The 13,637-nt window shown below is 39.2% G+C and overlaps 1 protein-coding gene across 2 annotated transcripts in view; it reads left to right on the forward strand.

Annotated features, from left to right (window-relative positions):
* LOC310735413 (protein kinase C-binding protein NELL1-like) overlaps positions 1-13,637 on the forward strand; it is a 275,873-nt gene that overhangs the window by 222,117 nt on the left and 40,119 nt on the right. Inside the window, exon 15 of one of the 2 annotated variants that reach the window (XM_083558150.1) lies at positions 11,481-11,576. The exons of the other annotated variant lie outside the window; for it this stretch is intronic. Coding sequence (XP_083414276.1) covers positions 11,481-11,576 — 96 coding nt within the window. The remainder of the gene's footprint in view (positions 1-11,480; positions 11,577-13,637) is intronic. 2 annotated transcript variants of the gene reach the window in all.

Below are 13,637 nucleotides of genomic sequence, written 5' to 3' on the forward strand. Positions count from 1 at the left end.
ACACGAGCAAAGTTTGAGTAAATTTCATCCAGTCTCAATTACAGAATCCAACATAAGCACAGTGCTGGTAAAGGCCCATATGTTACCAGGCAACGAGGGAGTGTAGAGGACAAATCATAGGCATTGCCCCATTGATGCAAATCTATAGAACGTCCCTGTACATCTTCCTTCTTTTTGACATCCTTCATCCCCTTCCCTCCAATTTGCACCTTCATTGTCTGAACATGAAGCATGTGAGAAATCGGCGATTGCTCTGTCAGTCCTGCAGCAATTTGTCACACAGTAATCACAGCTATCTCTTTTTAATCAGCGAGAGAAAGAGAGGGAAAGACCTAACATTATTTTCTCATTATATTATTCTGCCCTGCCAGAGAGCACAAAGTGGCTTCCCATCATGCCTTTTATATATATATATATATATATATATATATATATATATATATATATATATATATATATATATATATATATATATATATATATATATATATATACATTTACTTTATTTAAACATGATTTACTGGGCACTTGTTCCAGTAAATAAATAGATAAATGACTGAATGAATGAATGAATGAATGAATGAATGAATGAATTATTTAGTAATAAAATAAATAAATAGTGTATCAGAAATTACAACCTTTACATATTTTGCACATGATTTTAACAATGAATATACCAAAACACAAAAATAATACTAAAAGGCCATAAAAAAAGTGTAATCAACTTTGTAATGTAATACATGCTTTTCAAGCTGCTTTTTATGTACCATTTATCAGTCTTTTTCACAATCAGCTAAACGTCACCAGGTTACGTATGTAACCCTAGTTCCCTGAGGGAACGAGACGCTTCGTCGAAACGCTTTGGGACCACGCGCTCTAAATCACGTGTGAAATCTGGCCAATAGGCAAGTCCAGGAAACCAGGAAGCTACAAAAAGGGTTAGCGATGGTAGCACCATTAGCTTCTGTAAAAGGAGAAGGTGGGTGTCGCGTAAGAAATGCGTCACGAGGGGGGTTTCCCCAGCAACTGCCCCGCAGGCGGGGTACAATAAGCCGCGATAGCGGACACGTAAACCTTTGGGTTGACGGAGCCAATCCTGTGGCAAACTGCTCCTGCAAAAACTCCACCAAAAACTCCACAAAAAATCTGCTCCACCACCCTGGGGTGGAGCCTCCATTCCCTGGGCCTCGGCCCTTGCCTCAAAAGGGTGTCTGCGCTCCAATTTATATGGCCCGGGATATAAACTGCTCTCAACTGATCTGCCTTATCTGTATAGGGAGCGAGACCGGAGACCCCCCTGTTGGTTGATGTACGAGACCACTGACAAGTTCTCATACAACTTATACTTCTCTCGGGTCTCAAAGGAAGTGTTTAATTGCCCAAAACACAGCCATTATCTCCAGGCAGTTTATGTGCCACGAGAGATGTTGCTTGTCCCACTGACTTTGGGCGGCGTGGCCACTCATGACCGCTCCCCATCCCGTGAGGGATGAATCCGTCCTTAGTGTTACGCGATGACAAGGACCTCCTAAAATGGGGCCTTAATACAGAAAAATAAGTTATTTTCATATTTTTAAGGTTCGAAGGACTTGCCGTGAGACCTTGATAATACGGAGTGGATTGCCCTTCTGGGAGAACCCTCTGACTCTGCCAGCAGTGGAGGGGTCTCAAATGGAGGAGGCAAAGTGGGATCACACTGGACACTGCCGCCATTAGACCGAGCAGTCTCTGTAACTGCTTCATAGTAAGTGACTGGCCTACTTTTACTCTCTTGACTGCCGTTAGGATGACTTCGATCTGGGCCCACACTACGCCTAAGAAGGTGGTTATCTGCAGAGGAGAAAGCACACTCTACTTTGCGTTTAGTGTTAACCCCAATTCCTTCATATGAGCGAGAATGACATCTGGATGCAGGACCGCCTGAAGCTCTGATCGAGCTAATATTTACCAATCGTCTATATAATTTAGAATGCCGATGCCCTAAAGCCATAGCGGGGCTTGGTGAAGGTGCTGGGCGAGAGTACAAACCTCAGGAATTTTCTGTGAGTGGAAAGGATGGCTATTTGGAAATAGGCGTCCCTTAGATCTATCGTGACAAACTAGTCCTTGGACTTGATCTGAAACATGACCTCCCTGAGAGTAAGCATCCTGAACCTGAGCCTCATGAGTGAGCGGTTCAAGGAGTGCAGATATAGGATCGGCCACAATCTGCCATCCTTCTTCGGAACAACGAAGTACTGGCTGTAGTAGCCTGACTAAGGGAGAAACCACCTCGATGGCCCCTTTTCTTAAGAGGGTGCAGAATTCCTGTACCAGGACCAGAGCCTGCTTGGGTCTCACCATGGTGGTACACAACCCGTTAAACCAGGGAGGAGAGGACCCGAACTAAATCTAATAGCCCCTCTCTATTGTGTGCAGAACCTAACAAGATATGTCTGGCAGGTCTTCCAAAGCTTCTGACCCTCTCAGAACAGCTGGGGCAATCCCCTGCAGCCATGAATGCCCTGTGCCCTGTGGGGATGGAAGGAGTCACCCGGTGAAGGGAGACTGCGCTCTGAGACACATCTTGTGGGAGAGCTAACAGTCTGGCCTCCTGGTGGTGTCGAGGAGGTACAGGGACCGTGTAATGAGGTGTAAACCACCCACCCCAAAATCTAATTGTCAGGGCCGCTGCACCACTGCCGAGGAGAGGACCACCCTCAGGTTGGCTGGCTCTTTCGATCTGGGATTAGAGCATGGCCGCCAGAAGCATATAGCCACACGGCTAAAAATGCTAACAGTTGACTCCCTTGAGAGCCGATTAGTATGCTCTTAAGCTAAGCAAACAACACATCGGCTGTGGTGGGCGAGTTACTTGAGTTAAAGAATTAGACTCAGAAAAAAATGTATTGCCAGGTACAGCAAAGGGTTTAGCAAAGAGCACTTTACAGTATTAGGAATTTGTCTTAGTGTCAAATGAAAACATATACACAGATATGAAATGTGTACACAGTTTTTATATAAACTATATTAAATTAAGTGGCTTTGCATGAGAAGTAGTGCAATTTAGAATGTAAACGTGAAAGTGGCTGTCCAAACATATACAGACATGAAGTATGTACACAAGCTAGGATGAAATAAATATTGTATACAGAAGTGTGAGTTTGCATGAAAATTTAGAATATGAAAGTGACTGTCCAAAAGTTTTTGAAGGGGGTCATCGGAGGGTAAGTGGGGCACTGTTCAGCAGGCTGACTACAGTGTTGAAGAAACTGTTTCTGTATTACTCCAGTAAAATTAAATTAAAAGTTAGTGTCAGCTGTCAATGTACTACTTGCTGTTGAAAGTTAAAGTTTTCCCAAATTGAAATAATTCAGCAAGATACAGATACGCAACTTAAGTACAGTATCAAATTATATTCACTTCATTACTGTCCACCACTGTTGTTTAGGAAGAAAAAATGAGTCATGAAACTGGGACCTCTAAACCACCAACCTTCTGATCAGTAGCCCAGAGCCTTAACCACTGAGTCACAACTGGCCACAATTGCATGAGTATAGGTTCAGTTTCTAATATGAAAAAAATTTGCTTATCAGCCTTGTCAACTCTCAGCTAGGAAAACACTCCAGCTCTCTGCAGTCGCTACAGCATGCAAGAATGGAGCACATAGATGCTAACTCTCAAGACACACTCGCTCTCACACTCCCTCATACTGATTGAGAACAGGTGTTACCAATTAGACACTCTCACACACACACACACACACACACACACATATATATATATATATATATATATATATATATATATATATATATATATATATATATATATATATATATATATATATATGACACACACACACACACACACACACACACACACTTTACACTTTACTCTTAGTCACATGCTGTAGGTGAAGTAACTAGTTCAGTTCACTGCTGTTTCACATTACCTAGTTTCTCAATTTTTGCTTTGCTTCTCGTTCACGTCCTCGCCTGGCCCTGTTCACATTGTTAGCTCGACTCAGTTCCGGACCGTGCATTTCATACATATGCCTTTAGTGGTGTCCTGACTGAATCAATCCACCTCTTTATACCATAATTGTCAAAACCATTATTACTATATACAGAAACAAAGTATTACAGAGCGCTACTGTACATTACAAGGTATTTCATACAATGACAATGAATGGAATTACTGAAGCAAGAAACCCAATGAGGACAGTTCAGCAAGTTGTACAGTTTGCTACAGATGTGGTTTACGAGCCCTGACTGGTGCACTCTCTGACCATCCAATCAAAGGACATGAAAATGCAGATGTTACTGTGCACCTGCTAGATGGCCCTGGTGTTGTCAACTTGAAATCTGATTGGTTAAAGCAACGGTTTCATTTTCATGTATTATAAGCTCCAGGCACACACTGAGGGCCTCAAGGCAGAATTCATTTGACCCTGGGAACATGTAATGGTAGACATATGATTGGATAGAATCTCTTATATACCTACACTCCTGGAAGCAGCAAAACCAAGAGAAAAGAAAAGGAAATAAAATGGGGAAAATTAATTATTGGGAATGATTTAATACATGTTTATGGAAAAAAATATATAAAAATATAATTGAGTGATTCTGGTGTTAAGGCAAGTATTTTCCATTGTTGCCATGGAACATTGATTGTGTAACAGTACAGTAGTTCTTCAGAGCAGCGTATCATTTATTGCTCTGATTTTAGAACCAGCCGTCCGTGTTGTATTGCAGTGACCTTTGCTTGTGTGTGATCGCACTTTCTGTTAATCTCTTGTTTACTCAATATTGTTGTTTCTTTTCTGTAATCTTCACTGTGTGGTTTCATTGTGCTGCTTCTGCAGTAATGACCATCTGGCACAACACTCCTCCCACAACAGAAAGCAATAAGATAATAGGATTATTTGTGCAAAATACCTTGAGTTCTTGCTCTCATAAGTTATTTTTTCTCCTTTATTGTTTTTTTAATCTGTTTTTATTGCTCTGCCTCTTCTATGTCTGACCTCACATCTTCATTAGTTATCACCAGAGCATATCAGAATTGTTAGCTCTACGTGTATACAGGTTTAGCATTGTTCTTGTATTTGGTAACTTTGTACAATGGTCCTGTAATTGTAATTTAATTGCTTGCAAAGGTTTAAAAAAAAATTATAAATCATGAAAAATATGTTTTATTCCAGGAAATAGATTTTTCCTAAGACCCCAAAACTTCATCTTATGAGTTGCAGGATGATGTATGTTGTTGCTGCATTTCTTAGATGCTGTAAACTGAAGAGAAAACAATTGAAAACGTTTTAAAGGATATAAATTTAGGACACTGTAAAGAAAAAAAAATAAAATAAAGAAAAATAAATTAATGATTTCTTTACAATTATAGCTGAGTACTGGATAAACAGTTTCCATGGAATTAATTCAAGTCAGTATTTTTTCCACAACACTTCTTTATAGCAACTTTAATTCCAGATGTAGATTTAGATTATTTTACAGGAAGCAGGATTCAGACTCAAAAGGACTTCCATCCTGTTTTGGGTGACACGATAGCGGGATTATAAATCCATGCATCACAAATGATAGATTTGTGAAGCGCAGTCTTCTAAACATAATCAGAACAGTGGAAGTGTAATATAAGGCATGACTGTGCTTCTAGACATGATGGGATTAGCAACAACCAAGTAAAAAAGTGGTAGGAAGGAAGCTGCCTGAGGTTTGAGGTGTTAGCTGAGTTCAGATATCTCAAGGGGGATGACTAGTGTGACGACTCCATAATCCTGAAAGTGTTGACTTCGAGAGGATGTTTCATCTTAGACTTGGATTTTTATCTCATTTCATCAAAGGTTTTTCTGCAAAATAGAAGGAAGGGAGAAAAGCAAGAGGGAAGTTATTTACTTTGGACTCATGGATGCTGATTTTATTGACAAAAAAATGCATGGACATACATTATATTTCCAAAAATATTGGGTCACCTGGTCATAATTAAACTTGTCTTCATTATTTGACAACATTTTGTATTTAAATTTGACTTTTATTTTGGTACATTGGCATTCTGGTATAATAATGTCCAATAAAATTAAATAAATCCAGTACATTCATTATTTTAGCTGATGCTTTTAAATTACAGAGATGTACAATTAAGCTAAAGATGATGGGTCTGGTCTAAATTGTCTAGCTTGCATTGATTCACTGTGAGTTAGAAGTTCTTAAATCACTGCAAAATTGTCGAGCTACTGTGTATTTAAAACCTATAAATCTTCTATTATAAGTTTTATTTCATCATTTGTACAGATCCATATAGAAAATAATTCTGTTTAACTGGACATAACACACAGTTTTGGCCAATATCATTTAAATCTTGAGTACCTACTGAGCAGTATTGCATCATTCATATTAGAAAGTCTTTAGTTTGATAAAATTTATAAAAGAAAGTTACAGCTTTGCACTTTACTGCGAAAACAGCCAGGTTCCTGGAGGTGTGTTGTGGATGATGCAAAAGACTGCGAGCACCCTCAGCTTTTGCGTAGCGATCGTATGCAAGCTGTGACATTGCTATAAATAAAACAGGAACAAAAACATTATAGTCTTCAATGAACTATGGCTAACAATCAGATCCAGCCGTATACAGTGGAACCTTGACACTCGCAACCACGATAGTACCGCGAGTGGCTCGAAAGTTTCAAAACAGAGTTTGTTCTAAAAGATTACATAACAATGTTTGAAAACTATTTATTATTGTATTATTCATTTAAAGTAGTAAATAAAACATTACAAGTAATTTACAATTTTTGTTGAGTTTAATTCGCAATTTTTGTTGAGTATCGATGTTGCACTGTATATCTGATCCAGATTCGGGACCTTAGTTTGAAATTGAGCATCAAGAACAACAGCAGCAACAAAGACCAAAGCAAGATGTGTCTATTTGGTAAGCACTGAATTAAAACTAAGAAGTTGCTGTTGCTGAGAAGTGCCCATACCAAGGAATTACGGCCTTCATAACGTCATAAATGGGCCATACTTGAAAAAGCTCAAAACTAATATTAACCAGAATGGAGTGTATTTGAAACAGAAAGATTCGTTTTTTGAAACTTTAGCCATGTTTAACATAACAATCTATCTCTTTAACAGTATAAATACAAAATGCATAAAATACCAATAGACCCACACCTTTAACAAAGCTGTAATAAGATGAAGCTGCTTGAACACACTAATTCCAAATGCACACTTATTTTACTATAATGTTTACTTTTATGCTGGTTATACAGCAACACATGAACACTCAGGTAAAGCAGCAGCCAAATCAACCGTCATCCAAATTCACCCAGCAGACAAATGAATACTCTAGAGAAGAAATTAGGCTGAGTGTGAAAGAATTTGTTCCCAGTAATTATTTTTGCCATTGTGTCTAACAATGAGCAATATTACCAGATAGAAAAACAGCAGAGCATGACAAGGTTTTGCATAAAACACTAGCTCAGAAGAGCAAATCTATTGGCAGCTTTCTTTTTTATATCTATTTAGTATTTTATTTTCGATCTAGTAGACACATCAGCTTATATCTTCGTGCACAGGGACAGTGTACATATTGTTTCAACATGTACACGTTGAACATGTTGGTTAATTGTACATGCAACAATGTTTTGGCAGCTTGCAGGTCACAATACCAAACTGATCATGGTAACAATGCTGGCAAATTCTATTACTAGTGTTTCATGAGCATACTACTTTTATTTTATTTTTTTAAGAATAATTTATTGATCCCACAGGGAGATTGTTATTTCTTCAAATATTCCAGCTATGTAGAAAGCTGTGGTCAGAGTGCAGGGTCAGCCTTCTGACCTTCTGATCAGTAACCCCCACCTCCTGCTTAAACCTTAGCAAATATGTGAACAAACCCTGTGTAAAATGGGAAATATGGAATAATCTTAATATGAGGCAATTGCATTTAAGAGCTCATCACTGCCCACATCAACAATGAAAAGACTGTAATACAGTGGAACCGGTTATGTCGCCGGCCTAGGGGGACGCCAAAAAGCGTTAAGATAACCGATGATCGAGATAAACGAAAACCAATATGGCGGCAATATATTAACGTGCTTGAAATTTCTTTATGTACATGATGTGCGTTATTAAATGAGAATGTGCATGCACGTGTATTTGTAGGTTTTTTTACACAACAGCGTTGCCACGATTTGTTTGATTGGTCATGCAGATCGAGATAACCTGTAATGCGGATAAGGAGGCAGAAGCCGAAGTAAACGCAAACAAAGTTTGAGAATACTCAGGAGATTATTCACCAATACTTGTAGCGAAGCAGTAATATCCAGTGGTGCGCTCCAGGAGCGCGGTCCACCAAGTTCTGTGAAAGCAGAGACAGTTTGTGTAGAGAATCCACGGGGCTATGGAAAGCACAGCGCTGGGCAGCAACGGATAAACGTGGTGCAGACAGCGTGAACATGGAAAACAGCAGGATCGGGGTAATCCGGTGTGCCGTTAAAAGCATGCGGAGTCCGAGAAGAAGGGTATGTGGCGGGATACATATACGCGATTACACAGACTGACATGAACCAACACATACGATCATGCACAAACAATAACGGACCGTGAGTGTGTGGAGGTGAGGGGCTTAACTAGGAGATGGGATGAGTGAGTGAATGCAAGTCAGGTGTGTGTGATCAGCATGACTGCGAGGAGCTCCGTGCGGGAGAAGAAGCAGGGTGCTTCGGGGAATGCCGAGGTTTGACAGCCGCCGAAGGGGGCGTGGCAGGGGGATTCCTGACATAACCGACGTTAAGCGGCAAATTTGCCCCCCTTGTGCTCGAGATATTAGGGTTCAGCGACATAAAAGAATTGACATAACCGATTAGAAAATGCTAAGACAAAGCGGGAATTTTGTGGTTCCACTTAAAAAACGTCGACTTAATAGGGTTGGCGAGTTAACCGAGGTCGAGATAAGTGGGTTCACTGTAAATGGACATTTGATGCCACCCAGATGAGGATGAGTTCCTTTCTGAGGCTGGTTTCTTTCAAGGATTCTTCCTCATGCAAAACTTATAGGCACTAAATTTACACCATTTATACAACTTTATAACTGCTTTACCTCCGTAAAGTGTCTTTGAGACCATTGTTAAAAGCACTTTACAAATAAAAATGTATAAAACTGAAACTGATAATGGCTCTTGGTTTACAGTACAGTACATTTATACTGTAGCATTTGGCAGACATCTAATTCTGCCAGCGTGACTTTACAATTATTTTATATATATAACTGATCAGGGGCCTTGCTTAAAGTTCTAGTACTGGGATTTGAGCTGAACAATTTTGGAAGCCAAGCTGCACCTTTTAGGTTTTTGAGGCCAAGGCTCTTAACTCTTCCTACTCCAGCACTGTCTTATGGCTGACTATGTTTTCTAACAGTAGTTACTAACAAGCTGGGATATGCAAAGATAAAAAGGCTTTGCAGTAATAATATATGCTTATATAATATAAATAAACACTTCTTTCTTTCTTTCTTTCTTTCTTTCTTTCTTTCTTTCTTTCTTTCTTTCTTTCTTTCTTTCTTTCTTTCTTTCTTTCTTTCTTTTACTTTTTTTATTATTATTCTTCTTTATGGTTTAAGGGTGCTGTTGCAGTCTTAAACCATTCTGCAGGGTGCAGTCATGGACGAAGTACACAAAGCATGTACTAGAGTAAAAGTAAAGATACAGTACGTAAAATATTACTCCAGTAAAAGTAAAAGTAAAAGTGCTTCCTTTAAAATTTCACTTAAATAAAAGTACAGTAGTAAGATTCCCCTTACTGAACTCAGTTCAGGACTTATTCAGTACAGTCACAGAAAACCTTTATGACATCGCCTCAATTAAAGGCAACCAAATCAATAAGTGCTACTAGTTTAACTACAATCCAACTAGACTAATTAGGCTGTAATTGTTTTGTTGCTACACACATTATTATAAACTGCATGCTATAAATTATAATGTTATGCAGCCAAAATAAATATTGTTGCTATATGCATAAAAGCATAGCAGGCAACACACCATAAACTAAGTAATTTACAGGTATTGGCTTATTTTATTAAATGCATTTGCCTTTACTATCCTTATAACGAGATGAGTGATAGAGCTGCATACACACCTTTATCTTTTGCACGTTTCCCCCCTACTTCTTTTCTTTTTTTTTCTGAATTGGGATCCTGAGGGTTAAGACCTTTTCTGTCATCCATAATATTAATTTGAATTCAGCTCACCTTGCTGATGTGATGTCACCCAACCCCCACCTCTCCTTTATGAGTGTATGAGTGAGGGAACTTCTCCGGGTGGTGGGTGCACACTTTGAGTCCCGACCAGGCTCAGCGACTGTGACATGTATAATTGAGTTGACCATGCAAGTACTTTCTTTTCGGCTTCTCCCGTTAGGGGTCGCCACAGCGGATCCTCCGCACGTTTGATTTGGCACATGTTTTACGCTGGATGCCCTTCCTAACGCAACCCTCCCCAATTTATTATCCGGGCTTGGGACCGGCACTGAGAGTGGCTGGGGATGGTTCCCTGACCGGGAATCGAACCCGGGTCGCAGCGGTGGGAGCGCTGCATCTTAACCACTAGACCACCAGGGGACCCAAAACTTTCTTTCGGCTTCTTCCCTTAAGGGTCGCCACAGCGGATCCTCCGCACGTTTTGATTTGGCACATGTTTTACGCTGGATGCCCTTCCTAACGCAACCCTCCCCAATTTATTATCCGGGCTTGGGACCGGCACTAAGAGTGGCTGGGGATGGTTCCCTGACCGGGGATCGAACCCGGGTCGCAGCGGTGAGAGCGCTGCATCTTAACCACTAGACCACCAGGGGACCTGAGTTGACCATGCAAGTGAGCAGTAAAAAAAAGCAGTAAAAAAAAAATAAATAACCTTATCTGTGGATCCTATTAAGCATGTGGCAATGTAAAAGATGATTTAGTGTATTAATGGTTCAGAGAGTGTTTTGGACACAAAAAAATATATTAACCATGAAGAAAAAACACTTTTTCTGTTTATCAGAAACAGACTTGGTGTAATGGATCGTCATCGTACTTAATGATTTTCATTTATTTATGTGACTGATGAACCATAAACAGTTTTAATTATAAACTCTGTTTTAATTATTTGCAGACAGTGTATTATCTACATGTATCGATACTGTTGTGCATGTTAGTTAATTGTAAACACAACCAAGTTTTTGTGGGTTGCAGGTCACAATACTCAAATGATAATGATAACAATGCTGGTAAACTCAAAATATAAATAATACATTTATTAACCGTGAAGGGAAAACACTCATCCTGTTATATATTAGGTCATATTTTCTGTGTCATAATGGTTTTTCTTAGTTCAGTTGTTTCTTTTTAATTTGATAAAATGTCGCCTTGGATTGAAGTGTGTATAACTTTCTTGCTGAAACACTAGCAACATTACAACCCAAGAATGATGACTGTCTGTTTCCTTCTGCCAGCATTTTGTAAGGACCCCTGCCTCAATGGAGGAACATGTGAAGCTCCAAGCACATGTGTGTGTGCTTCAGGCTTTACTGGACGCCTTTGTGAGACAGGTAAACATCTCCTCTATATATTCTGATTACAGCTTCTTTGAACATTCAGGGGACTTCTGTGCATCTTCACTCCTCGATGATTCTCAAGTACTTAAGACAAAAGTAAATAATGCTAAGATTGTGATAATCAGGTTATTTTAGCACGAAGATGTTCACTAGTAGTTAACCTTAGCTAGCATCATTTACATGACTAAATCAGGCTTAAAAATTGTTTTCACTTCAGTGGATCCTAATGCTAATGAAAATATTTACATCAGCACCTAAAATGTATCATTAGACCCTAAGCCTAAAACATCTTACACTTAGTACTAACTAGCTACGTAGTCATTAACTACATTTATTTCATTTCAGAAGCAAAAAAGCATTCCAAACTAACTAGAAAACAATGTAGCTGTCATCTCTTGTTACTATTTTGTATCTGTTCCTCCTTTGATTTTCTGCTTTTGCACATTTCCACCCTATTTTGATATGAAGACTTCATAGTCGCCACTTCTACTTGATATTTGGACATTATTTATAGTAGTTACCTTATGTAGTTATATAAAATGCTGTTTTTATTCTTTTCAGACAACATAGTCTCTCTGTAAAACTAGCTGCTATGTACAACTTCTTATCAGTGTGCTTGTTTTATATATTTAGTGTCAAAATCATGAGGCCCCCTGATGGACCTCTGGGCCTAAGAGACCACTTACAGCGAGAAATAGTCGTGCATTTCATGTTGTGCAAAACAGAATAAATTTCTCAGACAGTTAAAAAAAAAATCCAGGCAGCATTTTTAGTCACATTCAGTCAGCTGTGGGTGTTTGGAAGATTTACAGGAATTCTGATTTCACACTGATTAGGAATTTGTTCTGTACTGTACCTCATGACTTCTACTACAAATGACATTATATTAGCCTACAGGAAACTCTTTTAACAAGCTCTTTATGTAGCAAAGTGGCAGCAGATGCAGTTAGAAAGGCAACGTGGCATGAAATTGCTCTGTGACACTTTATAAAACCCCAGAGAAGCAAATACAATAGCCTGACAATTGAACGTATAGCAATAAGACTAACAAGCAGGAACAAGAACAGGACTATGAACCGCTGGTCAATGGTGTGTTGTCTCATGTGGACCTATGGAATGGCAGGTTTAGAAGGTGTCATGTGAGAGACAGCTTTCTGACTTGCGTGGGTCGTACTTTTTTCGAGACAGTATCATCGCTGCACGGTTTAAATTAACTGTGCCTGGTATTATGAATGTAGACTATGTATCTGTGTACCCACATTTGAAAACACTTACAAACAAGACAGCGAAGAACCTTTTGGAAAACTCATCTCAGGCACTTTCAATTAAATCTATATATATAAAGCTCAAATACCACTGACTGACTCATTCACTCATCACGAAATCTCAAAAACCACTGCACGGATTGCAATGAAATTTGGAACATACCTTCCTCTTGGGTCTTAGGTGCTCACTAAGAAAGGGTTTTGAAAAATTTGCCCTGGATCGCGGCTAACTCGTGAAAAACTCGATTTCTCACGCATTGTAAACTCTTCGAAATAACAGTACGGATGAAACTTACTACATTGTTTCTTATTACATGTTAGATGCACGATAAAAATTATTTTCAAAGTAGTTTGCCCTGTATCCGTACTACAAAGGGGTAGTACGTTATTTGTTGACTTTACGTTCTGATCTCTGATCATCCAGTCCTGCTCAGTGCTTACTGCTTATTGCCATATTGCTTAGCGTTCTGCCTTCCGTAGCGAAGCACGGGTACTTTCAGCTAGTTCAATTATAAGCTTAGTGCCTATAACTTTATCCAAGAGCAAACCAGAGGCAACTATAGCAAGGAAAATCTCACTTAGATGGTTAATATAAAGGAACCAGACTCAAAAGAGAACAATCGTCATTTGGGTGGAAGATCCGAATGTCCATTCATTATACGTAGTTCCATCATTGTTGAGATGTACTGTTAAGTAATAGGCGCACTTCCCAGCTAGCATCAAGTCCTTGGTTAGTGCTGTAGTTTTTCCTCATGTTGCCTGTTTCTGAATACCATTTTTCTTACGCATT

Source organism: Silurus aristotelis (genome assembly GCF_946808225.1).
Source record: "Silurus aristotelis genome assembly, chromosome: 13".
NCBI classification, from domain to species: domain Eukaryota; kingdom Metazoa; phylum Chordata; class Actinopteri; order Siluriformes; family Siluridae; genus Silurus; species Silurus aristotelis.